Source organism: Salvelinus namaycush, chromosome 1, assembly GCF_016432855.1.
Source record: "Salvelinus namaycush isolate Seneca chromosome 1, SaNama_1.0, whole genome shotgun sequence".
Taxonomy (NCBI): Eukaryota; Metazoa; Chordata; class Actinopteri; order Salmoniformes; family Salmonidae; genus Salvelinus; species Salvelinus namaycush.
In genome coordinates, this window is record NC_052307.1 from 9245815 (window position 1) to 9273808 (window position 27994).

A 27994-nucleotide genomic window follows, 5' to 3' on the forward strand; every position below is an offset into this window, starting at 1 on the left:
TTTCATAATAATGTCGGGAAATGGATTACAAATGAACCGGACTCAATGCAACTATTATACTTGACCTTCATATTGAACGTTGTAGTGGTGACGTTCCCGAAATATCTGGAATTGTAATGTCTTAAAATGTATATCATTTTCATCAGGCTTTCGTTATACACCTTTCTTGTTTAGTTAGCCACTTGGTGTATTTAAGTCACTTACTGGTCAGCTAAAAATAGTATTCTTTATCAGGTATTGTGTTTAACGATATCTAATCTGGGGGGCTATTTACTTTTTAAATGATGGTTAGGTTGCTAACAAGCCAGGCTCTTTTAACTCATTAATTTGCTAACTAAACAAGCGTCGACGAGTTTTGGTACTCGGTGTACCGTGTTCTCCTCCCCCGCCGCTATATTTTCACCCGAAACCCCTGGTCTCTCAACAAAGCTTGTTTTGACTGTTTAGTTAGCAAGTTTGCAGGCTTTTACAACACAACGAAACCCTTGCAGAAGAGCCACATTAGCTAGTAGCCGCTCATTTGACCGGTGTTTGACGCGTGTCCTGTAGCTATCTTCCTAGCTAGCTAGCCAGCCAGGTGCTCAATCATATCACTCAATGGCTATAAATACACCACTCTTTGTCCCCCACTCAGCGCCCTACCAAAAGCGGTGAGTTTGCCTATTGGATCCCTTACACCTTACGACTTTTCAGACAACCCATTGGGACTTTGTCGCTCTACATGGTCGCCACAGCCAAGTCAAGACTATCTGAAAAAGTTGGAGGCACTGTAGCAGTGCTGGAATGAGGCATCTCGCCCCGGCTGGATGTCTTCAAGTCGGGTTACCGAAGTAAACGCATTCATCTGTGGCTTTTTGGCAGAATATCAACCGTCATCCATGGCCTGTCATCAGTAGCTTGTACCCGGAAGGGAAAACGTTAGCTATTTAACATTAACAATCGCTGTTAAAGGTCAACACCCTTTGTTTTGATTGTAAACTGTGAAAGAACTCCAAAACAAAAGTTAGGACTCTTCTATCACAGTGGAACATCATGTCGGAGGATAACAACGCAGACATATTCATCAAGGTAAGGGTGAATTTGAAGATAGAGTAACTGTTTGCATGCTGGATGTGCTGCTAATGTTTTTATAATGCATTGAACTAAGTGTCACTTGACTGAAGTGTCCGATTGTCTTTCATTGACAAGTCAGTTGCTTAGATTTTAGAGTAAATATTTTGTTCCTCTTTGTACGTTACTGTAGTATTTTAGCAGTGTTGGAGTAGTGAAGTACGTATACTTCAACTACACTGAACAAAAATTTTAAGGTGACATGTCAAGTGTTGGTTTCATGAGCAGAAATAAAAGATCTCCGAAATTTTCCATACGCACAAAAATATTATTTCTCAAATTTGGTAAATAAATTTGTTTACACCCCTGTTAGTGAGCATTTCTCCTTTGCCAAGATAATCCATCCACCTGATGGGTGTGGCATATCAAGAAGCTGATTAAACAGCATGGTCATTACATAGGTGCACCCTGTGCTGGGGACAATAAAAGGCCACAGTTTTGTCACACAAAACAATGCAACAGATGTCTTGAGGGAGCGTGCAATTGGTATGTTAACTGCAGGAATGTCCACCAGAGCTGTTGCCAGATAATTAAATATGAATTTCTCTACCATAAGCCACCTCCAATGTCATTTTAGAGCATTTGGCAGTATGTCCAAACAGCCTCACAACCGCAGACCACGTGTATGGTGTCGTGTGGTCGAGTGATTGACTGATGTCAACGTTGTGAACAGTGTCCCATGGTGGGGTTATGGTATGGGCAAACAAGCTACGAACACAAATGCATTTTATCGATGGACATTTGAATGCACAAAAATACCATGAGATCCTGAGGGCCATTTTTGTAAGGTATCTGTGACCAACAGATGCATACCTCTATTCCCAGCCACGTGAAATCCATTAGGGCCTAATACATTTATTTAAATTGACTGATTTCCTCATGAACTGTAACTCATTAAATCAATGGAATTGGGGTTTTATATTTTTTCTTCAGTATAGTAATTAAATTACATTTTTCAGTTTGGCAGCAGTTTAACTAACTACATTCAAATCTTGGAAGTGTTTTCAATAGTCAATTACTTTTTTTGCCCTGTAGCTAGCGGTATAGCTAATTACTGGATCTACACTAGTATACAAAAAAAATATGGGTGAAGTAGGCAAGAATTTACTTTCCCTTCATCAGACCTGACTAATTATCACTTGAAATAGTTTGTTTTAATATGAGAAACTACATTCTGTTAACATCAGACTACAGTGACCTGTCTTGCAATTTGTATTGTATGACCTCTCAGATTTTAAATACTACTTTTCACGAAGTAGTTAGAAAAAGTAGTTCACTACAGCCAAAATAGCTTTAGTTAAGTAAACTACCTTTTTCTTAAGGATTCATTTAATGATACTAAACTTCTTCCAGTGTAAAGTAATTGGCAGCATGGTAAACTATTTTCAGAGTAGCTTCCCTAACACTGTATTTTAGGAGCAATGTCTCATGTGTAACATGCTGTCACATATCACCTAATTTAAAATGGAAAACAGTAATCTTATGTCTTGTAAGAGCGAAGAAAGAATTCACTTTCCATGTGTATTAGTTACATGAAACTAGCCTAATTTTTGTTTTCCCCACAACACAATTTAGTGCCCCAAGTAGTCTGAACTCTGCTGGATGTTGTTTATAGAGCCCCACAGTGGTGGTGTCATAATACCCATAAAACCTAGTGGTCAAACAGGGAAATGGTTCCAATCATTTTTCCGCCAATCATTTTTCCCATAGGGGATTTTAGAAACACTTAAAATAAGGGCTGTGTTTTGTGTTTATAAAATCGCCTGTGGGGAACAATGAATGGTGGAAAAAGTATTGGAACCATTTCCCTGTTTAACCACTAGGTTTTATGGTTATTATGACGAAAACTGTGCCACTATATGTAGGTTTCTGTTTTAAACTTATAATTTGTTAAATAACCCTCTAGCTCTCATCACCATGAATATGCAATTGCATGACCCATCTATCAATGTGTTATTTTTTTCTTCATTTGCTACATATCAGAACAACCTTTTGTACTTTTTACTTTGATGTCCTTTTTCTGGAATAGATGAATGAGTGTGACATTCAACCTCTGAAATGTGTCATGGTCAGAATCCGGTGTAACGATCAAGCACCCTCAAGCGAGTAGGGTATTGAATACTTTAATTAGCTTAGTAGATGCTTTTAGCAGGAAACACTCCTATGTATTAAGGATATATACCTCCTTGTGAACCCTCTCTCCAGGTCTGTCTTAAATGTCTTCCAGCCAGTCTGTCTGGAACCACAATCATCCCCAGACAACCCCTCAGATGCCTGGCCTAGTCGCCCCTGCTCTTGGCTGCTACTCTTAGTGTGTCAGTGGGCATCCATATCAACCATAAAATGTGTTCCAAGTGGCCGGTCAGAATGTGCTAAGGATGGGAGGAGGCACAGAGGGGAGAGGGTCGGTTTCCATTTGAACAGCCACAAAATCAAAATGGGCTATATCGTAAAAATTCTTGAAAACAAACATTTGGTCTTTAAGGTTAGCAGTGTGATTCAAGGTTTGGTTAAAAATCTGATTTTAAGAGTATAGAAATACTACAAATGTTTACTAGTGACAACGAGAGGTGCTGGCTGTTTGGAATAGCCTAGCGCAGAGAACTGGAACACAGCCTGGGCCAAAAAGCCCCAAGGGCCAGATTGGCCCACTGGACTGAACAGGAAAAGGAAAGGTTTTAAGTGACACTTATGGAGTTTACCTTAAGCATTTAGGCTTTTTTGTTAACAACTCTTCCTTGCTACTTGCCAAATACACCCTTGCTAGTCCTAGGATATAAAGGGTTGGACCAGAGCCTAGTGGTACTGGATAGGGGTCATCTCTGGGCCAAGAAAAGCCTCTGAGTAATTGGTATGCATTACGATTATGGCCAACGAGTGTATACACAACAGGACCTTGACCTAGCAATATTGTAAAATTCCTCTCTTTTAACTGTGAACAGGGTTGCTGATGCCTACACATGTTTTCTGTGTGAAATGTTCCCAGATGCAGGACTGATCAAATCAAACTTTATTTGCTACATGCGCCACCTACAACAAGTGTAGACGTCACTGTGAAATGCTTACTTACAAGCCCTTAATCAACAGTGCAGTTTAAGAAGAACATTTTTACCAAGTAGGCTGAAATAAAAAGTAACACAGTAAGAAAATCAATAACGAGGCTATATACAGGGGGCACTGGTACCGAGTCAGCCGCTGGGCCAGACGGATTACCAGGACGTGTACTCAAAGCATGCGCGGACCAACTGGCAAGTGTCTACACTGACATTTTCAACCTCTCCCTGACGGACTCTAATACCTACATGTTTCAAACAGACCACCATAGTCTCTGTGCCCAAGGAAGCGAAGGTAACCTGCCTAAATGATTACCGCCCCGTGGCACTCACGTCGGTAGCCATGAAGTGCTTTGAAAGGCTGGTCATGGCTCACATCAACAGCATCCTCCCAGACACCCTAGACCCACTCCAATTCACATACCGCCCCAACAGTTCCACAGATGACGCAATCTCAATCGTACTCCACACTGCTCTTTCCCACCTGGACAATGGGAACACCTATGTGAGAATGCTGTTCGTTGACTACAGCTCAGCGTTCAACACCGTAGTGCCAACGAAGCTCATCACTAAGCTAAGGACCCTGGGACTGAACACCTCCCTCTGCAATTGTATCCTGGACTTCCTGACGGGTCGCCCCCAGGTGGTAAGAGTAGACAACAACACGTCTGCTGATCCTCAACTATGGGGCCCCTCAGGGCTGTGTAGTTAGTCACCTCCTGTATTCCCTGTTCACCCACGACTGCGTGGCCAAACACGACTCCAACACCATCATTAAGTTTGCTGATGACACAACAGTGATCACCGACAACAATGAGACGGCATATAGGGAGGAGGTCAGAGAACTGGCAGTGTGTTTCCAGGACAACAACCTCTCCCAAAATGTGAGCAAGACAAAGGAGCTGATCCTGGACTACAGGAAATGGTGGGCTGAATAGGACCCCATTAACATCGATGGGGCTGGAGTGGAGCGGGTCAAGTGTTTCAAGTTCCTTGGTGTCCACATCACCAATGAAATATCATGGTCCAAACATACCAAGACAGTCGTTAAGAGGGCACGACAACACGTTTTCCCCTTCAGGAGACTGAAAAGATTTGGCATGGGTCCTCAGATCCTCAAAGTTCTACAGCTGCACCATCGAGAGCATCTTGACCGGTTGCATCACCTGCAACCGCTCGGCATCTGACTGCAAGGTGCTACAGAGGGTAGTGTGTACAGCCCAGTACATCACTGGGCCAAGCTTCCTGCCATCCAGGACCTATATAATAGGTGGTGTCAGAGGATAGCCCATTCAAATTGTCAGACTGTTTTCTCTGCTACTGCACGGCAAGCGGTACCGGAGCGCCAAGTCTAGAACCAAAAGGCTCCTCAACAGATTCTACCCCCAAGCCTTTAGACCTCTGTAATTCATAAAAATCGCCACCGGACAATTTACATTGACCCCGCCCCCCACCCTTTTGTACACTGCTGCTACTCTCTGTTTGTTACCTATGCATAGTCACTTTGCCCCCACCTACATGTACAGATTACCTCAACTAGCAAGTACCCCCGCACACTGACTGATTGGAGGCCTTGAAAGTAAAAAAAAAAGACATATTTCTACTTATTGCTATTTATCGTTTAAAGGTACATGTAATTGACCCAGATGCATTCTTGATTTTTCCCTCTCTTAGGAAACCTCCATCTTGGAGGAGTACAACATCAATTGGACACAGAAGCTTGGGGCTGGGATCAGTGGACCTGTTAGGTGAGTGTTGTTCTCTCATAGTTTGCCCTATTGAAGGGTTCCCTTTGCCATAGCCAACTCATTTGTGCAATGTAGGAGATGCATAAATATGGTTGCATAAACCCAGATGAGGTTCAACCGTTGTCCTCTAGAAGAGTCCAGTGCTCTTAGACTGGATTGTAGATGGTGGTATCACCTACACTTGTTAAAGGTAGTATTACTCAGTGTGTTTACAGTGGCACCTACCCTGGCAGCACCAGCACCCTCTCACCCCATTGACCCGTTTGGTGTGGCAATGTGTCATCTCTGGACGGGGCATTAGTGTCAATGTGTTTGGGATTCACCTCGTCAGCTGTGCAGGGAAGTTCCTCCAACATTCTCATGTTTAGGGAATTGGACTTGCGTTGAATTGCCTTCACCTCAAAGGCTGTCTTACACTTTCCTAATTCATCTTTGGCCAGGCTACTCGCTTCAGAGGGGTATACTACGACGCCAGCTAGATCTTTTCAGGATTTTCTAAAGCTAGCCAGCTTCAGTTTGCTTTAAATTTCACCTCCGGCTTCATCCATGTTACGGATGTGTGCATTTATCATGCACCCGCTGTTAACTCAAGCCAGCTTGTAACTGCGCGTTTGTGTCTTGCGTGGGTAGCTGAACGCCAAACTCTTCATTGAGACCATGCTGAAACGGCAATCCATGGACGAGTCAGTGCCATATTTTCATTTTTTTGTTGCTGAAAATGAAAGGTTATCCTGCAAATTCAATGGGGAATGGGCTACTAGAAGTGCTGTCATTCTTTTATGAATCAATTTGTTAATCTAGTCTTTGGTGTGCTAATCAATGCACGGGTCCCCTTTCCCCACTCCTATGGCTAAAATAATCGTATTAAGACAAAAGTAAAGTTTTACCACGTGATGTTTCAAGTGCATCCTGTTAATACTTAATGTGTAGTGTGACGTAATGTCACGATATCGCCATACTTATTGTGATTCTCGTGATTCAAAATGCATTGCGATTTGATGTTCCAAACTTATTACTCCACCATACTGTAGGTCTGCTGCAGAGGGACGAGAGCCATGAGAAGAAGTTTTGATCAGTCATGGAAATAAAAGTGCTGAAAACAAATTGTCTCTCTCTTTAAAAAGAATATGGAGAACAAGCAATGAAGGAAAAATACTGGAGATTTGGTGCATGTACAGCCTACTAGCGATATACACTACCGATCACTTAGAAATGTCCTTGTTTTTGAAAGAGAATCTCATTCTTTTTTTTTGTCCATTTAAAATGACTTCAAATTGGTCAGAAATACAGTGTAGACATTGTTAATGTTGTAAATGACTATTGAACTTGAGGTGTCTGTCTCAAACTAGACACTAATGTTCTTGTTCGGTTGTGCACCGGGGCCTCTCACTCTTTCTATTCTGGTTAGAGCCAGTTTGCGCTGTTCTGTGAAAGGAGTAGTACACAGCGTTGTACGAGATCTTCAGTTTCTTAGATATTTCTTGCATGGAATAGCCTTCATTTCTCAGAACAAGGATAGACTGATGAGTGTCAGAAGGAAGTTCTTTGTTTCTTGCCATTTTGAGCCTGTAATCGAACCCACAAATGCTGATGCTCCAGATACTCAACTAGGTTAAAGAAGGCCTGTTTTATTTCTAAGTGACCCCAAACTTTTGAATGGTAGTGTATTATACTATTTTTAACATTTTGATTTAATTAAACATTTAATCAGTCATCTTCCTAAGATATGGTCTGAAGAGTGAGGGGAATCTAATTTGATTGCGCAGTGAGTTGAGGACCAAACTTCATTCAGGATAAAGTGGAGCTAGCCTGCCCTGAAGTAGGTTAGAGCTGGTGGCGTTGCCATAGAAATTTACCTGGCTAAAAGGTGAGGCACCTTCGTGTCGACTTATCTTGAGTTGAACATGGAATTTACCGAAGTTGGCTCGCTAATTCTTCCTCCAGCTTCATAGTACACCCCTCAGTTCTTCCTCAGCGAGTCAATTGTTACCTAGGCCTTGCTTGATATGATTGGCCTTACCTTTGGAACACCTTTTGTCATGATCTTAAGGCACACACACAGCGCACCTAATGTGGATCTAGTATTTGTCTGCTGATAATGCAGTGCGCTGTGTTTTAGGGACCACCTACTATAGACATATGACTTCCCACAATTTTCATGTGATTCTACATGTAAAGTCGGTGTGCACTCTGTTCGCAAATTACTTTCAGAGGTGTTAATTACTCTCTGCCAGCAAACGCTATTGGTATGTCTGAGCCTTAAGTCCTCAGCGGCTCACCGTTCGTCATGGTCTACTGACACACAATGAACACAAGCTCTAGCGTGCCGCAAAACCTTAGTTATTTATTCAGAATGGAGACTCATTACTTTCTGTTTCTAGCTATCTATAGCTAGATACTGTACGTATTACTAGCCTATGTCTTTGCTCTCTCCTTCCCATTTCTTGTTCCCGTTACCCTGTTCTCCTCCTCCTCCTCCTCATGCTCTTTCTGATGCATCAGGAATTTCACTCCCCTTGTTGAACTTTGGTCGAAGCAGAATGTTCCTCCAGGATAGGCTATGTTTTATTCTTAGTGTAATCTGAGTTTAGGAGCAGAGGTTATGGTTTGGATTGAATGTTTGTCCTCAGTAAGAGGCTGGTACTGGTATTAAGCCTACTCTTATTTAACCTAATAACGGCGTGGACCACCATTAGCGCTAACTATCACGGTAGTTTGGTGCCGATACGATATGTATCGCTGTTCTTTGTATTGTATTTTGACACTGATTTTTGTGATTTGTTGTTCTGAACATATTGCTGCTGCAGAGGAACAAGGGAGAGCAATGAGAAAATAAGTTTTGATCGGTCATGAAAATAAAAGTGCTGAAAACAAATTGGCTCCCTGCTGGAGAACAAGCTATGGAGGAGAAATGCTGGATTTTAATACGATATTGTCAAAATGATACAATATGTTTTCAATATTATCCTGACTCTATTTATACATTTTAATAAAAAAAATTTTTTTACAAGTTTCATTCCCCTTCACTAATTAGCTCTAGGGCTGCACAATATGGGCAAATTATGTAATAGTGCATTAAAAAATTCAATTTGATTGATTTTTGCAATTTTTATTTAGATTAAACACTTTGGTGAACTGTTGGGATCATGGAAATTAAATGTGTATTCCAATTCATGATTAGTGGTGTTTGGCATGACAACTAATCAAGTTTATCAAATCAAGTTTATTTTATATAGCCCTTCGTACATCAGCTAATATCTCGAAGTGCTGTACAGAAACCCAGCCTAAAACCCCAAACAGCAAGCAATGCAGGTGTAGAAGCACGGTGGCTAGGAAAAGCTCCCTAGAAAGGCCGAAAGCCTGGTTCCTCTCTAGTTATGAGGGGTGGCCAGTCCTCTTCTGGCTGTGCCGGGTGGAGATTATAACAGAACATGGCCAAGATGTTCAAATGTTCATAAATGACCAGCATGGTCAAATAATAATCAGGAGTAAATGTCAGTTTGCTTTTCATAGCTGATCATTAAGAGTATCTCTACCGCTCCTGCGGTCTCTAGAGTTGAAAACAGCAGGTCTGGGACAGGTAGCACGTCTGGTGGACAGGTCAGGGTTCCATAGCCGCAGGCAGAACAGTTGAAACTGGAACAGCAGCAAGGCCAGGTGGACTGGGGACAGCAAGGAGTCATCATGCCCGGTAGTCCTGACGCATGGTCCTAGGGCTCAGGTCCTCCGAGAGAGAGAAAGAAGGAGAGAATTAGAGAGAGCATACTTAAATTCACACAGGACACCAGATAAGACAGGAGAAGTACTCCAGATATAACCAACTGACCCTAGCCCCCCGACACAAACTACTGCAGCATAAATACTGGAGGCTGAGACAGGAGGGGTCAGGAGACACTGTGGCCCCATCCGATGATACCCCCGGACAGGGCCAAACAGGAAGGATATAACCCCACCCACTTTGCCAAAGCACAGCCCCCGCACCACTAGAGGGATATCTTCAACCACCAACTTACAATCCTGAGACAAGGCCGAGTATAGCCCACAAAGATCTCCACCACAGCACAAACCAAGGGGGGGCGCCAACCCAGACAGGAAGATCACGTCAGTAACTCAAGTGACGCACCCCTCCTAGGGATGGCATGGAAGAGCACCAGTAAGCCAGTGACTCAGCCCCTGTAATAGGGTTAGAGGCAGAGAATCCCAGTGGAGAGAGGGGAACCGGCCAGGCAGAGACAGCAAGGGTGGTTCGTTGCTCCAGAGCCTTTCCGTTCACCTTCACACTCCTGGGCCAGACTACACTCAATCATATGACCTACTGAAGAGATGAGTCTTCAGTAAAGACTTAAAGGTTGAGACCGCGTCTGCGTCTCTCACATGGGTAGGCAGACCATTCCATAAAAATGGAGATCTATAGGAGAAAGCCCTGCCTCCAGCTGTTTGCTTAGAAATTCTAGGGACAATTAGGAGGCCTGCGTCTTGTGACCGTACCGTACGTGTAGGTATGTACGGCAGGACCAACTCGGAAAGATAGGTAGGAACAAGCCCATGTAACGCTTTATAGGTTAACAGTAAAACCTTGAAATCAGCCCTTGCCTTAACAGGAAGCCAGTGTAGGTAAGTTAGCACTGGAGTAATATGATCACATTTTTTGGTTCTAGTCAGGATTCTAGCAGCCGTATTTAGCACTAACTGAAGTTTATTTAGTGCTTTAGCCGGAAAGTAGAGCATTGCAGTAGTCTAACCTAGAAGTAACAAAAGCATGGATTAATTTAATTTTTCTGCATCATTTTTGGACAGAAAATTTCAGATTTTTGCAATGTTACATAGATGAAAAAAAGCTGTCCTTGAAACGGTCTTGATATGTTCGTCAAAAGAGAGATCAGGGTCCAGAGTAACGCCGAGGTCCTTCACAGTTTTATTTGAGACGACTTTACAACCATCAAGATTAATTGTCAGATTTAACAGAAGATCTCTCAAACTCTAATGAAAAGGCCAGGTACAGTAAAAGTTGTGACATGGTAGGAACCAAAGTGTTTCTCGGGACCATTCTTAAATTTTCAATGTTGTAATATTTTTGCCGCCTCTTGCGATATTAAAATGAGCTAACTTGTGCAGCCCTAATTAGCTCTATGAAAAGCTGGCTCACTATTGTCTGATTTCTTAATTACATTTTTTATCTTCCTCAATAGAGTTTGTGTTAAGAAGTCGACTCAGGAACGATTGGCCTTGAAGATCCTCATTGATCGTCCCAAGGCCAGAAATGAGGTTTGAACCATTGTTTTGGTTTTATGATTGTCTTTTGTTCGCGTCGTCCTTGTCTGTGTGTCATCTCCACTGTTATGTGTCTTCTGTTTGGTCAGTGTTGCGTCTGCTGTGTTGTCTAAAGTGCACTAATTTCAACCAGGGCCCGTAGCGCTCTGCTCAAATATAGTGCACTATATAGGGTTTCATTTGGGACATGAGATGCAGTCTAATATATTGGCACCCTTGCATGAAAAACTGTTTCTTAAATAATACATTTTTTAAAAACTGTACAGGACCAGCATTTTTTTATTAAAACAAAAATGACTATTTTTCACTTCAAAGTAAATGATGCCCTTGACCAAGTTATTTAAATTCTTGTTTACTGTGTAATTTCTCACCTGTGTTAAGTTGCAGGTGCCTACATGGTAAAAATAGCCATTCAACTAGTTTTGAAAAGAAAAAACTGAACATTCTGCTCCCTTGCACTCAATTGTATATTCACTCAGCCACTAAATGTCATCACCAGCCCACTACTTACTATCAGATAAAGAACCTCGGCAGAGTAGTGAACTACATGTGTTTCAGCTAGTAATTTAATACATGTCTGCTGTAGTTTGGTGGTAGTTGAACTAAATTCATAACTTTTTTTGTAGTGTTGTAGCTAACTACTGGAACTACGTACTACATTTTTTGCTAAAATACAATATGGGTGAAGTAGGCAAGACTGTTCCTGACTTCCTCGGCATCAGACATGTCTTATTCTCACTTAAAAACTAGGCTTGGTCGATTATACCATATACCTGGGTATTTCGAAATACCTTGGTATTTTTTGGGTAGGGGATACCCCTGCTGGGGTGTATGCTACTGCTTAGAACTATAAGTTAAGTATAGCTGTAAGAAATCTAAGATGTGTCAAATTATATTCAGCTCAGGGCTCCAGCTATGCGTTTGGTTTTCTAGCTAGATGTTAAGATTCTTGGTTACAGCAGAGACATTCAGTCCTCTCCTGGATCAAGATCCCTGTTGCCAAAATAATATTGTGCGTCGTCATCCCCTCCAAAAATGTAATTGTTTAAATAAATAAAAAACGCGCCACTTGTGTGCACATTCGATAATACCGTATACTATATATGGTACAGAGACAGTATGAAAATCTGGATACCGCCCATCCCTACTTGAAACGTAGTGACTCCAGAGTGAGCTGTTCTTGCAATTTGTCGTCTGACATAACTAAAATCGGATATGGTAATTTTTCACGGAGTTGAAAAGATGTAGGGAACTACCTTTTCAAAGCAACTTTAGTTAAGTAAAATACGTTTCTTAAGGGTAGCTTTAGTGTAGCTTCTTCCAGTGTGAACTAGTTGGTAACTTGGTAAACTATATTTTCAGAGTAGCTTCCCCAACACTGCACCTCGGCTACCTGCAGTTGTCCAGCTGTGTGCGGTGCAGTTGAAACGAGCTGCCCCCACCACACCACACCACATCACAGCAGTGCAACGTGCCCTTGTCAGCTCTGAAGGGCTACTTGGCCTATATGTTTCTGCAAGGAACTCTGAAGAATAAGTCTGTCTCTGTAGTTTTGCCGATGGTTATCTGCTCTGTTTGTGTGTATCAATCGTGAAAGACTGTCTGCCTCTGCCTAGCCAGACGTGGTCAGTGTCACCAGGCGTGTTTTAACTCTTTGTTCTATCCGTGATGATTCAGGTGCGGCTTCACATGATGTGTGCCACACACCCCAACATCGTGCAGATTATGGAGGTGTATGCCAACAGTGTGCAGTTTCCTCACGAATCCACTCCAAGGTGAGGAGGAGCAAGTCCACTGTACCAGCACATACAACACGTCATTGACGGGATCACCTAAAAACCTGTGAATGCCACTGTCATATTGCTACATACAGTATTAATGCTTGTGCACCTTGTTTACTTTTACTAAAGGGATGTGATATCAGTTCTTGCCCACAACGGTTAACCCTTACTGAGTCTTGTATTAATCCTCGTTCGAGGCATAGACCAATGGCACAGTTCTAAGCTATCTTGTACTGTATGTATACCATTTCAAGCCAACCCCAAGGCTATTTCATATAGAGGGTTAGCTACTGATCATAGCATTTCTGTGTTAGAGACTTCATCTGATCTGATATCCCACAGCTGTGTCCTTGGAATGATTCATGTGAATGTCAGAAGCTTGATTTCAAATGTTTCTTATTATAATTCTGGCTTCTCTAACCAATGCAGAGATTTAGGTAATTATTGAGACGTGGTTTTAAAAAGGTCTGCCAGACTCCGTCTCTGAATGGATATGGTTTTAGATCTGACAGTCATGTAATGTGTTCCGTTAGCTCCGAGGGTATTGTCAGTAATAATAATAATATGTAGAGGTGCTGACCAGCGGCGAATAAACTACAAGCTATAAAAACAAATTTGCACACTCGATACATAAACTCCCAGTAATTTATTGTTTTTATAGCTTGTAGCAATAATAATATGCCCATAGAATTGAATTCCACTGTCTGAAGAGCCCACTCAGTGCCATTGGCTCCAATGTAAATGTCACTGACATGTCTACCTCAGATTAGCCTCATAATAGCACTAAAAACAAATAAGCAACCCAGAAAAGGACAAAACATAGCCAATATTAACATATGTAGCCTGAGAAACATGGTTCATGAAATTGACAACTTAGTAACATCAGAAAACATTCATATTTTGGCCATCTCTGAATCACACTTAATTATGTGATTCAGTAGTAGCTATACATGGTTATAGCATGTATAGGAATGGAGATGTTGCTATATACACTATTTGACCAAAATCTTGTCAAACATATCATTGTTAAATGATGTGTGTTAATATGGAGTTGGTCCCCGCTTTGCTGCTATAACAGCCTCTACTCTTCTGGGAAGGCTTTCCACTAGTTGTTGGGACATTTGCTGCTGGGTCTTGGTTCTTTTCAACCACAAGTATTATTTAGGTCAGGCAGTGATGTTGGGCGATTTAGGCTTGGCTCGCAGTCGGCATTCCAATTCATCCCATAGATGTTCGATGGGGTTGAGGTCAGGGCTCTGTGCAGCCCAGTCAAATTATTTCACACCGATCTTGACAAACTATTTTTGTATGGACCTCGCTTTGTGCACTGTGGCATTGTCATGCAGAAACAGGAAAGGGCCTTCCCCAAATTGTTGCCACCCATTTGGAAGCACAGAATCATCTAGAATATAACTGTATGCTGTAGCATTCAGATTTCCCTTCACTGGAACTAAGGGGCCTGAACCATGAAAAACAGACCCATTATTCCTCCTCTACCAAACTGTACAGTTGGCACTATGCATTGGGGCAGGTAGCATACTCCTGGCATCTACCAAATCCAGATTAGTCAGTCGGACTGCCAGATGAAGTGTGATTCATCAATCCAGAGAACGGGTTTCCGCTGCTCCAATGGCGGGGAGCTTTACACTACTGCAGCCGGCACTTGGCATTGCTCATGGTGTTCTTAGGCTTGTGTGCGGCTGCTCGACCATGGAAACCCATTTCATGAAGCTCCCGACTAACCATTATTGTGCTTACGTTGCTTCCAGAGGCCGTTTGGAACTCTGTAGTGAGTGTCGCAACCGAGGACAGACACATTTTTTTGCACGCTTCAGCACTCGGCGGTTCCGATCTGTGAGCTTCGTGGCTGAGCCATTGTTGCTCCTAGACGTTTCCACTTCACAATAGCAGCACTTATAGTTGACTGGGGCAGCTCTAGCAGGGCAGACATTTGATGAACTGACTTATTGTAAAGGTGGCGTTCTATGACTTTCAAAAATTGAAATGCTGATGTGGCGATCATAAAGAACTACAAATGTTGATCTGGACGAGACTGCCGAATTGATGCAAAGGTAAGAATCTCTGGATTTACTATCTAATGTTAGGTAAGTGTAGTAATGAATAAATTGGCAAAATGTATTTTAAATTGACAATTCTGTGAACGGTCTTGCGCAAGTTTTAAATTTACACAATACCTGTTAGCAAAGGTGTCAGCTAGAGATGACGTGTAGGAGCTTGCAGGGATTTGTAGTTTTCCATGTTGTCTACTTTGATGGTAACTAGTATTTTCGAGTCAGAGTAAATGGAGTGGACTATATTGATACATTTTTACACGGTTTTCAAAACGTCACTCCAGGGTAAGCCTACACACAACATTTTTTTAAGGGTTTCTAAAATCCCCTATGGGGAAAAATGATTGTAACCATTTCCCTGTTTGACCGCTAGGTTTTATTGTTATGACACCTCCACTGTGGGGCTCTATTCCTGTTAGGCTGAGAGATGATGTGGAAGAAATATGGCTACAGGGTCCTCTGCCTCACCTAAAGCCTAGTCTCATAGACTGAGTGCTAAAAGTCAGTATTTGGACATATAAAGAAAGCACTATTTAGCATTGTTAGGATACTAATCTCTTGATAGTGTCAACCATATTTTGACGCAAAACATTAAGCCTAGTTTTTTTCCGTTGATGAGTAAATCAACTAGGCTCGAGCCATTTATATACTTGTGACATCCTTCTGAACCCAAGTGGCTGCCATTGTGTTGTTTTTCAAATTAAGGAGTTGGCCTTTAATTTGACAATTCAACGTGGTATTCAGTATCTGATACCACGTTAAATTGTCAAATTTAAAGGCCAACTCCTTAATTTGTAAAACACAATTGCTCAATAATGTATGTGATATCAACAGAGGTATGTTTTCGGAGTGACCTAAATATTGACTGGTTGTTATAAAGCTCTCCACTCAAAAATAAGCTTCAGGCTGTAACCTGTAACCTGAACCAGATTGCAGGCATTGGTTATCAGTCAACCTACCAGGGTATTTACAAACCGAAAAGGAACAAAATCATCCATGTGTAATGACCACGTCTTTACTAATGCTGCAGAAATCTGCTCTAAAGCGGTATCCACACTCATTTGGATCTAATGATCATAATATAACGGCCATATCTAGAGAAACCAAAGACTGGACTTAAAATTGTGTACAACCTGATGCCACACTTGAAGCATTTTATGAAATTGCATCTTCTGGTTGCTGATAGGCATGTGCCCGTCGAGAAACTTGTTAGAACTGCCAAATCTCCATGGATAGATAATGAATTAAAGCTGTATGGCTGAGGGGGATGAGGTAAAGGGAAATAAGTCTGACAACACAGAAAATTGGCAAACATACAGTAAATTGAGAATGCGTAACTAATCAAAAATTAACTATACTATGGAACAAAGATCATGATAATCTCTGGAGTACCTTAAATTATAGGCCTTCATTGAGGCAGATGGCTTGTTCATGACAAAACCCTTTGATAATGCCAACCATTTTAATACATTTTATTGACCAGATTTGCAAAAATAGGCATGACATGCAAACACTGAGCCTTCATATTCATGCATATCAGACCAAATAATGAAAGACTAGCACTAGTTTCGAGTTCTTTAAAGTTGGTGTGGAAGAGGTTAATACTTTCTATATTTTTTTGCTATCTTTAAATAAGCACAAGTCACCTGGTACTGATAACCTGGGTGGTAAATTGATGAGGTTGGTAGCGGAATACATTGCCACTCCGTCTTCTAGGCTTAAATTGAAGATCTAGCAAACAGGTGTGCCCTGGAGTGAGCCAAAACTCATTCCGTTGCCCAAGAATAGTAAAGCACCCTTAAATGGTTCAAACATCCAACGAATCTGCCTGTTGCCGGTACTTAGCCAACTTTTGGAAGAAATGGTGTTTGACCAAATGCAACGTTATTTTACAGAAAACAAATTGTATTATGTATGTTTTTTTTTATGTCTTTGTTTCCTGTGTGGCCCCAGGATGGGGATCCTAATAAAATACTACAAACTAATGGAACAACCAAATTCAAGCTTCACCCCAGATTTGAGTTGATGACAAGTGTTTTCCCTCATTCATTCCTTGTCTAAATCTCTTTTGTCTTTCCCTCCGTATCAGAGAGAGGTTACTGATCGTCATGGAGATGATGGAGGGAGGTGAGCTGTTCCACAGGATCAGTCAGCACAAACACTTCACAGAGAAGATGGCCAGCCAGGTCACTAAACAGGTACACCTTCTGCCTGTCGTGAAAACACAAAGGGTCCCATATTCCATACGGTACATAGTGAACTTGTTTCAACCAGAGCCCTGTAGGTGCACCCCATAGGGAATAGAGTGCCATTTGTGACACGTAGAAGATTTATGCATTCAAACAGAGCATTTTCCTCTGCGTTGCAGCTCCTCCTCCCAGGCGTCCTAATGTACACATACATTAATTACATGACTTCCTGGTGTAGTTGAGCCTCTCTCTCGGTGTTGTCCTTTATCCTCTGTCAGATCGGCCAGGCGCTGGAACACTGTCACTCACTGAATATTGCACACCGAGACCTGAAACCAGAGAACCTGCTCTTCAAGGATAACTCCCTGGTGAGGAAATAGATGGGCTGACTGTGAAGCACGCACACACACTGCTCTTTATACAGGTGTCTAGTAATAGGCTGAAACTAGCATGTTGCAAGAGGAGAATCGCTTAAACTTTTACACAAATCCTAACTGAGAATGCTCATATGCTCATCCCTCTTTCTGGTCTGTCGTTATCCCTTTCCTGTTCAAGGATGCACCGGTGAAGTTGTGCGATTTTGGATTTGCCAAAATCGACCAGGGGGACTTGATGACCCCACAGTTCACGCCTTACTACGTTGCACCTCAGGTAAGGGTGATTTGACACCAAGTTGGGGAGTATTCTATAGACATTTTTGGATGAAATGGTTCAATCAGTCTTCTCCTCACTCTAGGTACTTGAGGCTCAAAGGCGACACCAGAAGGAAAAGTCTGGAATAATACCTACCTCACCCACCCCCTACACTTATAACAAGGTGAGCCACTACCCCCCCACTTATAACAAGGTGCCCCCCGCCCATTCTTCTCAAGCTCTGTCAGGTTGGATGGGGGAGCGTTGCTGCACAGCTATTTTCAGGTCAGTTTAGAGATGTTAGATCGGGTTCAAGTCCGGGCTCTGGCTGGGCCACTCATGGACATTCAGAGATTTGTTCCGAAGCCACTCCTGCATTGTCTTGGCTGTGTGCTTCGGGTCGTTGTTCTGTTGGAAGGACATCATGCATATCTCTGTACTTCGCTCCATTCATCTATCCCTCAATCCTGACTAGTCTCCCAGTCCCTGCCGCTGAAAAACAATCAATCAAATGTATTTATAAAGCCCTTTTTACATCAGCCGATGTCACAAAGTGCTATACAGAAACCCAGCCTAAAACCCCAAACAGCAAGCAATGCAGATGTAGAAGCACGGTGGCTAGGAAAAACTCCCCAGAAAGGCAGGAACCTAGGAAGAAACCAAACTGAGGGGTGGCCAGTCCTCTTCTGGCTGTGCCGGGTGGGGATCATAACAGAGCATGGCCAAGATGTTCATAGATGACTAGCAGGGTCAAATAATAATAATAATAATAATAATAATAATAGTCACAGTGGTTTGTAGAGTGTGCAACAGGTCAGCACCTCAGTAGTAAATGTCAGTTGGCTTTTCATAGCCGATCATTCAGAGTTAGAAAGCAGGTGTGGTAGAGAGAGCAAGTTGCAAACAGCAGGTCTGGGACAAGGTAGCACGTCCGGTGAACAGGTCAAGGTTCCATAGCCGCAGGCAGAACAGTTGAAACTGGAGCAGCAGTACGACCAGGTGGACTGGGGACAGCAAGTAGTCATCAGGCCAGGTAGTCCTGAGGCATGGTCCTAGGGCTCAGGTCCTCAGAGAGAGAGAGAGAGAGAAAGAATTAGAGGGGGCATACTTAAAATTCACATAGGACACCGGATAAGACGGGAGAAATACTCCAGATATAACAGACTGACCCTAGCCCCCTGACACAAACTATTGCAGCATAAATACTGGAGGCTGAGACAGGAGGGGTCAGGAGACTCTGTGTCATCGTCCGACGATACCTCCGGACAGGGCCAACCAGGCAGGATATAACCCCACCCACTTTGCCAAAGCACAGCCCCCACACCACTAAACGGATATCTTCAACCACCAACTTACCATCCTGAGACAAGGCCGAGTATAGCCCACAAAGATCTCCCCCATGGCACGAACCCGAGGGGGGCGCCAAACCCGGACAGGAAGATCACGTCAGTGACGCACCCCACCTAGGGTTGGGATGGAAGAGCGCCAGTGACTCAGCTCCTGTAATAGGGTTAGAGTCAGAGGAACCGGCCAGGCAGAGACGGCAAGGCTGGTTTATTGCTCCAGTGCCTTTCCGTTCACCTTCACACCCCTGGGCCAGACTACACTCAATCATAGGACCTACTGAAGAGATGAGTCTTCAATAAAGACTTAAAGGTTGAGACCAAGTCTGCGTCTCTCACATGGGTAGGCAGACCATTCCATAAAAATCTCTATAGGAGAAAGCCCTGTCTCCAGCTGTTTGCTTAGAAATTCTAGGGATAATGAGCCCTGTGTCTTGTGACCGTAGGGTTGGTATGTATGGCAGGACCAAATGGGAGAGAGAGGTAGGAGCAAGCCCATGTAATGCTTTGTAGGTTAGTAGTAAAACCTTAACCAGCCCTAGTTTTGCTTCACCGTAGGGATGGTGCCACCATGCTTCACCGTAGGGATGGTGCCACCATGCTTCACCGTAGGGATGGTGTCACCATGCTTCACCGTAGGGATGGTGTCACCATGCTTCACCGTAGGGATGGTGTCACCATGCTTCACCGTAGGGATGGTGTCAGGTTTCTTCCAGATGTTACGCTTGGCATTCAGGCCAAAGAGTTAAATCTTGGTTTCATCAGACCTGAGAAGCTTGTTTATCATGGTCTGGGAGTCCTTTCGGTGTCTTTTGGATAACTCCAAGTGTGCTGTCATGTGCTTTTTACTGAGGAGTGGCTTCCGTCTGGCCACTCTACCACAAAGGCCTGATTGGTGGAGTGCTGCAGAGATGGTTGACCGTCTGGGAGGTTCTCCCATCTCCGCAGAGGCACTCGGTGACCATCGGTTCTTGGCCACCTCCCTGACCAAGGCCCTTCTCCCTCGATTGCTCAGTTTGGCCTGGTGGCCAGCTCTAGGAAGAGTCTTGGTGGTTCCAAACTTCCATTTAGGAATAATGGAGTCCACTGTGTTCTTGGGGACCTTCATTGCTGCAAACATTTTTTGATACCCTTCCCCAAATCTATGCATCGACACAATCCTGTCTCGGAGCTCTACGAACAATTCCTTCAACCTCATGGCTTGGTTTTTGCTCTGACATGCACTGTCAACTGTGGGACCTTATATAGACAGGTGTGTGCCATTCCAAATCAATTTAATTTACCACAGCTGGACTCCAATCAAGTTGTAGAAACATCTCAAGGATGATCAATGTAAACAGGATGCACCTGAGCTCAATTTCGAGTCCCATAGCAGAGGGTCTGAATACTTATGTAAATAAGAGTCCCTTTTTTTATACATTTGCGAAGATTTCTAAAAAAACTGTTTTTGCTTTGTCATTATGGGGTTGTGTGTGTGTAGATTGAGGGAAAACAAATATTGAATACATTTTAGAATAAGGCTGTCAATTAACTGTGGATTAAGGGAGTGGGGTCTGAATACTTTCCGAATGCACTGTATAACAAGGTGAGGCACTACCTCAGCCACAATGAGACATTATTCCACCAATGGCAGCATATTTCCACATTATGCAACATATTTCCACTAAGGACATCAGTGTTTGTAGGTTTGTCACACTAACTCTTCTCCTTTCTCGCTCTCCCTCCATCCCTATGACTTGGCTCATTCACTGTGCGTGCAGAGCTGTGACCTGTGGTCCATTGGGGTGATCATCTATGTGATGCTGTGTGGCTACCCTCCCTTCTACTCCAAGCACCATAGCCGCACCATCCCCAAGGACATGCGCAAGAAGATCATGACGGCCAGCTTCGACTTCCCCGAGGACGAGTGGAGCCAGATCTCTGAGATGGCCAAGGACATTGTTCGCAAGTATGTCCCCACAGCAGGCTTTACTGTGTGTGCTAACAAGATGACATGGTTCACGAGTGATGGTTTTGCCTGACAATGTGGACTGCCAAACCGGTGCTTTAATCATGTTGTATTCTTTGGATTGAGTGAGGAGGGTTTGAAGAATCTGTTTCACTAGTGTTACTTCCTCCCTCTGTAGGCTGCTGAAGGTGAAGCCTGAGGAGAGGCTGACCATCGAGGGGGTTTTGGAACACCCCTGGCTGAACTGCACAGAGGCTCTGGACAACGTGCTTCCTTCCGCTCAGATGATGATGGACAAGGTGGGCCTGGATGGATAGACAGGGATGGATAGCTTTTATGTAACGCTTTCTTTCCTGTTAGTCTCAAAGCGCTTTAGATAGACCCAGTAATACTTACTACAGGACTCTGCACACAAAGCCTTTGCTGCCTTAAAGGGATACTTTAGGATTTTAGCAATGAGGCCCTTTATCTACTTCCTCAAAGTCAGATGAACTCGTGGATCCTATTTTGTCTCTGCGTGTTTGAAGAAAGTTGCTAACTTGCGCAATTGCTGACTAGCGCTAGCAGATACCATAAACTGAGTCATTGCGCTAACACTAATTAGCATTGACTCGTGAAACTACCTCTGACTTTGTTCATAACGGACACAGACATAAAAATTGTGTCCACAAGTTCATCTGACTCTGGAGGAAGTAGTAGGATCATTGCCAAAATCCTGAGGTATCTCTTTATAGCAATGTTCAGGGTGCAAAATTTAGCCATGTGACCCTTCCTCTTTCCGTCTATTCCTCCGTCCCTCCCTCTGCCAGGCGGTGGTAGCTGGGATCCAGCAGGCCCATGCTGAACAGCTGGCTAACATGAGGATACAGGACCTTAACGTCAGCCTCAAGCCTCTCCACTCCGTTAATAACCCCATCCTGAGGAAAAGGAAGCTCCTAGGGTCTGTCTTGTTAAATGCCTGTCTCTCTATTTAGTAGTTGGTTAGGATCTGCTTTACACAGTCTGATTGTCACTACTTTAGCTCTATAGCGGAGAGGGACTTTCTGCTGAGAACAGCACTGCTAAACAAAATGTGTGTGTGGTGTCTGGATCTCCTGTGTGGTGGTGTCTGGATCTCCTGTGTGGTGGTGTCTGGATCTCCTGTGTGGTGGTGTCTGGATCTCCTGTGTGGTGGTGTCTGGATCTCCTGTGTGGTGGTGTCTGGATCTCCTGTGTGGTGGTGTCTGGATCTCCTGTGTGGTGGTGTCTGGATCTCCTGTGTGGTGGTGTCTGGATCTCCTGTGTGGTGGTGTCTGGATTAGAGGTCGACCGATTATGATTTTGATACCGATTATTGGAGGACAAAAAAGGCCGATACCGATTAATCGGCCGATTTATTTAAAAAAATATATATATCATACACACACACATTTTTGTAATAATGACAATTGCAACAATACTGAATGAACACTTTTATTTTAACTTAATATAATACATAAATACACACACGCACACAGCTCTGAAGTGACAATGATACTGAAGAGTCTGCTTAGGAGACAAATACTCAACTGTTTGAATAAAAATAGAGTTTAAGTTACCTGTGATGAATGTTGAAAACAAACTTTAATTTCTATATGCAGGAAATCCTATTTTAATAATGGGCATGGTAAGAATTGACAACCAAAGTGCGAGTCATAATTCCCATGACACCTAGCAAAATCTGAAAAGCGGTTCCTTCATTTATTCCATAGGATATTTTTAGATTCACTTAAAATAAGGTCTGTGTTTCGTGTAGGCTTACATCACCGTGCCAATTTTATAACTGTGTAGATATCCATAGGACAAGGTAACTGATCAATATTGGCTAAATATAAGCGAAGATTAAAAAAAATTGTAGAGTGGATTTATGAAAATATGTTGACAAACGTTACCTTATCCTAGTGAGATTTACACGGGTATCAAAACGTCGAGGCGGTTTAAGCCTGCACGAAACACAGACCTTATTTGAAGTAGATCAAGACATTCTCTGTGGAAGACATGAACGGTAAAATAACGAAGGAACCCCTTTCAAATTCAGCCGCAAGTTATTACAGGAATTATAACGCGTCGACTATTTCTCTCTAAACCATATACCTTTGACTAATCTGGAAACTATCACCTCGAAAACAAAACGTTTATTCCGTTCCGTATTTTATCTAACGGGTGGCATCCATGAGTCTAAATATTCCTGTTACATTGCACAACCTTCAATGTTGTCATAATTACGTAAAGTTCTGGCAAATTAGTTCGCAAAGAGCCCAAACTGTTGCATATACCCTGACTCTGCGTGCAATGAACGCAAGAGAAATGACACAATTTCACCTGGTTAATATTGCCTGCTAACCTGGATTTCTTTTAGCTAAATATGCAGGTTTAAAAATATATACTTGTGTATTGATTTTAAGAAAGGCATTGATGTTTATGGTTAAGTACACATTGGAGCAATGACAGTCATTGATTGTTTTTTTTATAAGATAAGTTTAATGCTAGCTAGCAACTTACCTTAGCTTACTGCATTCGATAACAGGCAGGCTCCTCGTGGAGTGCAATGTAATCAATGCAAGATTGGATCCCCCAAGCTGACAAGGTTAAAAATCTGTCGTTCTGCCTCGTTCCTAGGCCGTCATTGAAAATAAGAATGTGTTCTTAACTGACTTGCCTAGTTAAATAAAGATTAAATAAAGGTGTAAAAAAAAAAAAAAAAAATCGGCGCTCAAAAATACCGATTTCCGATTGTTATGAAAACTTGAAATCGGCCCCGATTTAATCGGTCGACCTCTAGTCTGGATCTCCTGACCGTGTGGTGTCTGGTATCTGGATCTCCTGACTGTGTGGTGTGCTACAGCAGCAAGCCGAGTGATGGCTTCTTCATCCATGACCCAGAAAACGGCGGCGAGGACTCCAACGTGGCCCTGGAGAAACTACGAGACGTCATCGCTCAGTGTATCCTCCCACAGGCTGGTCAGTCCACACACAAACATACACACACTTCCCATCAACCAACAGATGTACAACTTCTGGCATACATGCATGCACACAGTGAGCATGGTGAAACTGTGTTTGCTTGTGTGTGGCAGGGGAGAATGAGGATGAGAAGCTGAATGAGGTGATGCATGAGGCTTGGCGTTTCAACCGGGACTGCAAACTGCTGCGAGACGGGCTGCAGGGCCTCAGCTGGGACGGTAAGCATAACATACTGCATGGATACAGCATTCAATGCAGAGCAATGGCAGCTAGCACATACAACAACACTCATTTCTGTGGGGGGGGGGGAAATCCCCAAATGAGTGGGAAATTCTAATTCATCAGTTAGTAACCTTTGCTTGCTCAATGTTGGTTAAAATCGCTGTCTCTGGATGATGTCATTGGAAACATACATTTAATTTTTATTTATCTTTTTTACTACAAAACATAAATCCTCCATTTTCACATGTTGGGTGGTGTTGGAGGATGAATTTGATGACGAAAAAGGGTGGAATTTACATTTTTTTTGTATCTGGTTTTGGTCAACATTTAATTATTTGGTCTTCATTGTAGGACGGGCCTTTACTGACAAAGTGGATCGCTTGAAGTTGGCTGAAATAGTGAAGCAGGCCATAGAGGTAAAGACACATTTGCAAGACTGTCAGTAGCAAGTGTTGTCTTACCTTTTGTAGCGTTTATTAGAACAGTTTTTAGCCAATGACTGTAGAGGCATTTTTATGTGAATTGACATGCTAAAACCAATAGCATTTTTTTTCATGTACTCACTTGCAAGACTATTGTACAGCTGTAGATATTCAAAAGAGGACTTGTTTGTACTATACTGTTTTTTATGAACAACTGCAAATAACATACAATCCTTATATATTTTAGTTTTTGCAAAAAAGAAAAAGAAATACTTTGTTGTTTTCTGTACCCACTGGGAGGGAATTTTTCCAAGCTGCTTGACCAGGATGTCCACAGTGATGTGTTTTAATCTCACTTGTTTTTATTTAATTTGATTCTTATTTCTTTACCTTTTTAACAATGCTAAAAAATAGTATTTATTTAACAAAGAAATCTTTATTTTTGACCATGAAGCCAAACGTTTAAGTCTGTCAGTTGAACAATAGAGGCTCTAAAGCAGACCGAGGAACTAGGTCTAAGCTCCGTTTCTCCACCCACTGGGTGGGTGGTTTGTGTTCCAGGGAGGGGTAGGGAGTGGGCCCTCGGTGACAGTGTCACTGGGGGGGGGATTACTGCTCTGCTCTCGAATTACAGAGAAAATATCAAAACGAGATATTCAATCTACTGGATATCAGCAACAGTGCAATAGTCATTTAGGGCATGTGCATAATTTGTACATATGTTGTATTTACATTCATATGCATACATTTACATGTTATATTTATGTATGTAAAGTATCATTCATGGCTAACGTGGACCCTCCCTGTTTCTTCCTTTGGTAAAGAGTCCAGAGCATAGTACACTAAACAAGACTGATCAAAAGAGGCAATGCAGGTTCTCTAATATAGTACTTGACTATTTGTTAGTTGTATTTATATATGTTTTCCTATTTAAACATTCTCAAATGTATACATTTGAACCTTCCCATGGATAAAGTCTTAGCCTTGCTTGCACATGAGGCGAATAATGTTTATTTCCTAATTGTTTCGATTTTTCTTCTAAATCGATGACCTGAATGCATCGACTCCCTGTTTGTCCAAGATGGCATGTGCTCCTCTCACATTGAAGTGTATTGGGCAAGGGTTGGTGCAATGTAAATGCATATTTTCCCATTGTGAGACTGTTGCCCTACATTTTTATTTGGTCAAAACAATGACTGCAAGCCTTTCTGTGTATGTCCTTTTTGTTTGTTTGGAGGCCTATCATGAATCAATGCTGAAGTTGTCCTCCAAACATCTGCAACATGAATGTGTCATGGCTGTTAACTGTTTCATGGCAACATATAGCCTCCTAACTCAGGATAACAATGCATTCATAATCACAACCACATTAGAAATAACACTTGCTCATCTTTGTGTGAAAATACCCAATGATACAAAGTGTCTTCACCACACAAGATCAGGGCCCGTATTCATAAAGCGCCTGTTTCCTCTGCCCATATCATCTGAAAGGCTAAGCTGATCCTGATCGGCCCGCCTACACTTTATGAATACAGGCCCTGATGTCTAGACTGATTTTATATTATCTGCTGCGTGAGAGAAAGATTAAGAGTGAGATGGAGAAAAGGTACAATTCTCCCCTCATTTGCGTTTTGTACAGTCAGTCATCTGGAGAGCATGCCTCGTCAGACAGACACTGTTGAAGTAGTTCCTAAGTCCATATCTGAAATAGACCCAGACAGCACCTATACATGTTGACCTAGCTATGTCTGCATCTCAAATTGCTCCCTATAGTACCCTACTTTTGGCCACTACAAAAACTTTCCTGTGCTATTTGTTACTATTCCTGCCTTCTCTGTTCCATATTTTCTCTGGTTGTCCCGTATGTACTAGCATACGTAAAAAAAAAATTTATCGTTAATTGCGAACAAGGTCCAACCCGAAACATGACTTCTGCTATTAACCCAACCCCTCTGAATTTGTGGGGGGGCTTCCACATTTGGCACCCGGGGAGCAGTTGTGTGTGTGTGGGGGGGGGGGGGGGGGGGGTAGCTCAAGGGCAGAACAGATTTTTCACCTTGTTGACTCTGGGATTCGAACTAGCTACTTTTTGGTTACTAGCCCAACCTCTTAACCGCTAGGCTACCTGCTGACTCCATGGAAGATTTGTACCTCAATCGGTATTCTTAATTTCCTTTTGTCCTCTGTCCTCTTGGGAATGTCATGTACATGCTGACTATTTGTATTAAAGGAATTATTTGCAACAGTAAGAAGCGTGTGTTATTCAGGTCTGTGTTGCTATAATGCATATATGCGTTCATCATTTCAGAGCAGCGCGCAACACATCCGATTTTAATCACAACCTCTCAACAAACCACTTAAAATATTGTTAGTCCACATTTGTCACGCATCAAGGTTCATGTCTTTCTCTGCGATGGCTGTGTTTCTAACCATTTCTGATTATTCTGTTTGATTTCCACACAGCCTGCTGTGTTGGCGGTAGCGCTCTGCAGGAAACTATCCACATGACAAGTGTCTGTCATTAGCGCGGCGCTCTTCACGGAGATGAGGGGAGCGGCAGATCATTTCTCCCTCATCTACATTGTTAATGACTCTGGAGTAGGTAGAATGCTAATACAGACAATTAGTCAATCCTTGGTGCATGCCCAACACTAATTACCAACGCTGCCATTTAATCGCCCTCCACTGCTCGTGTTCTTTCAACTCATTGTCGGCTAATATTACCATTCCTAATGGAGATGAATGGGCAAACATTGGGTTGTTTTGTAATGGACAATTTGCTGTGTAAATAATAAACTGTTGACAAGGGGCAATTATTATTTGTTCAACTACGTGCAGTGTATACCGCGTCTCACGTTTTCCATCAATCCTGCAGTGATTCTCTCAATGTAGGCACCCTCTATGTAATAACCACATAATGCCGTGAGCCTACTGATCTCTATCCGCATGGACAGCAGAATGATTAGACACACTTGAAATACTCCAGTCTTAAATGGATGTGGTTTATAGCCTCTTTTTAAGAAAAGCCACAAATGTTTCTAAGTTCTATTAAGGAGATTTTTGGTTAGGTCCAATTCACGCATTTAAAGAGAACATTTCTGGTCAACCCTACTGTCTCTAATCTGGCAGACTCACTAAACACACATGCTTTATTTTGTAAATTATGTCAGTGTTGGCGTGTGCCCCTGGCTATCCCTAAATAAAATGGTGCCGTCTGGTT

At 42.6% G+C, this 27994-nt stretch overlaps 1 protein-coding gene across 1 annotated transcript; it reads left to right on the top strand.

Moving 5' to 3' along the window:
- On the top strand, window positions 1-27880 carry LOC120046043 (MAP kinase-activated protein kinase 5). Its single transcript, XM_038990994.1, has 15 exons — window positions 1-1068; window positions 5838-5911; window positions 11101-11176; window positions 12860-12957; window positions 17125-17233; window positions 17503-17592; window positions 17780-17875; window positions 17961-18041; window positions 20961-21148; window positions 21327-21447; window positions 21958-22088; window positions 24012-24127; window positions 24244-24348; window positions 24704-24768; window positions 27238-27880. Exons 1-15 carry the CDS (start codon window positions 1033-1035, stop codon window positions 27280-27282), a joined length of 1431 nt encoding a protein of 476 aa, XP_038846922.1. The 5' UTR covers window positions 1-1032; the 3' UTR covers window positions 27283-27880.
- Window positions 27881-27994: the final 114 nt, after the last annotated feature.

Bases quoted from the DNA above. Each gene is read 5' to 3' on its own strand.
- LOC120046043 (XM_038990994.1), top strand. From the start codon at position 1,033: ATGTCGGAGGATAACAACGCAGACATATTCATCAAG. The intron at 1,069-5,837 runs GTAAGGGTGAAT...TCCCTCTCTTAG, and splicing joins ACGCAGACATATTCATCAAG to GAAACCTCCATCTTGGAGGA. The intron at 21,448-21,957 runs GTGGGCCTGGAT...TCCCTCTGCCAG, and splicing joins CTCAGATGATGATGGACAAG to GCGGTGGTAGCTGGGATCCA.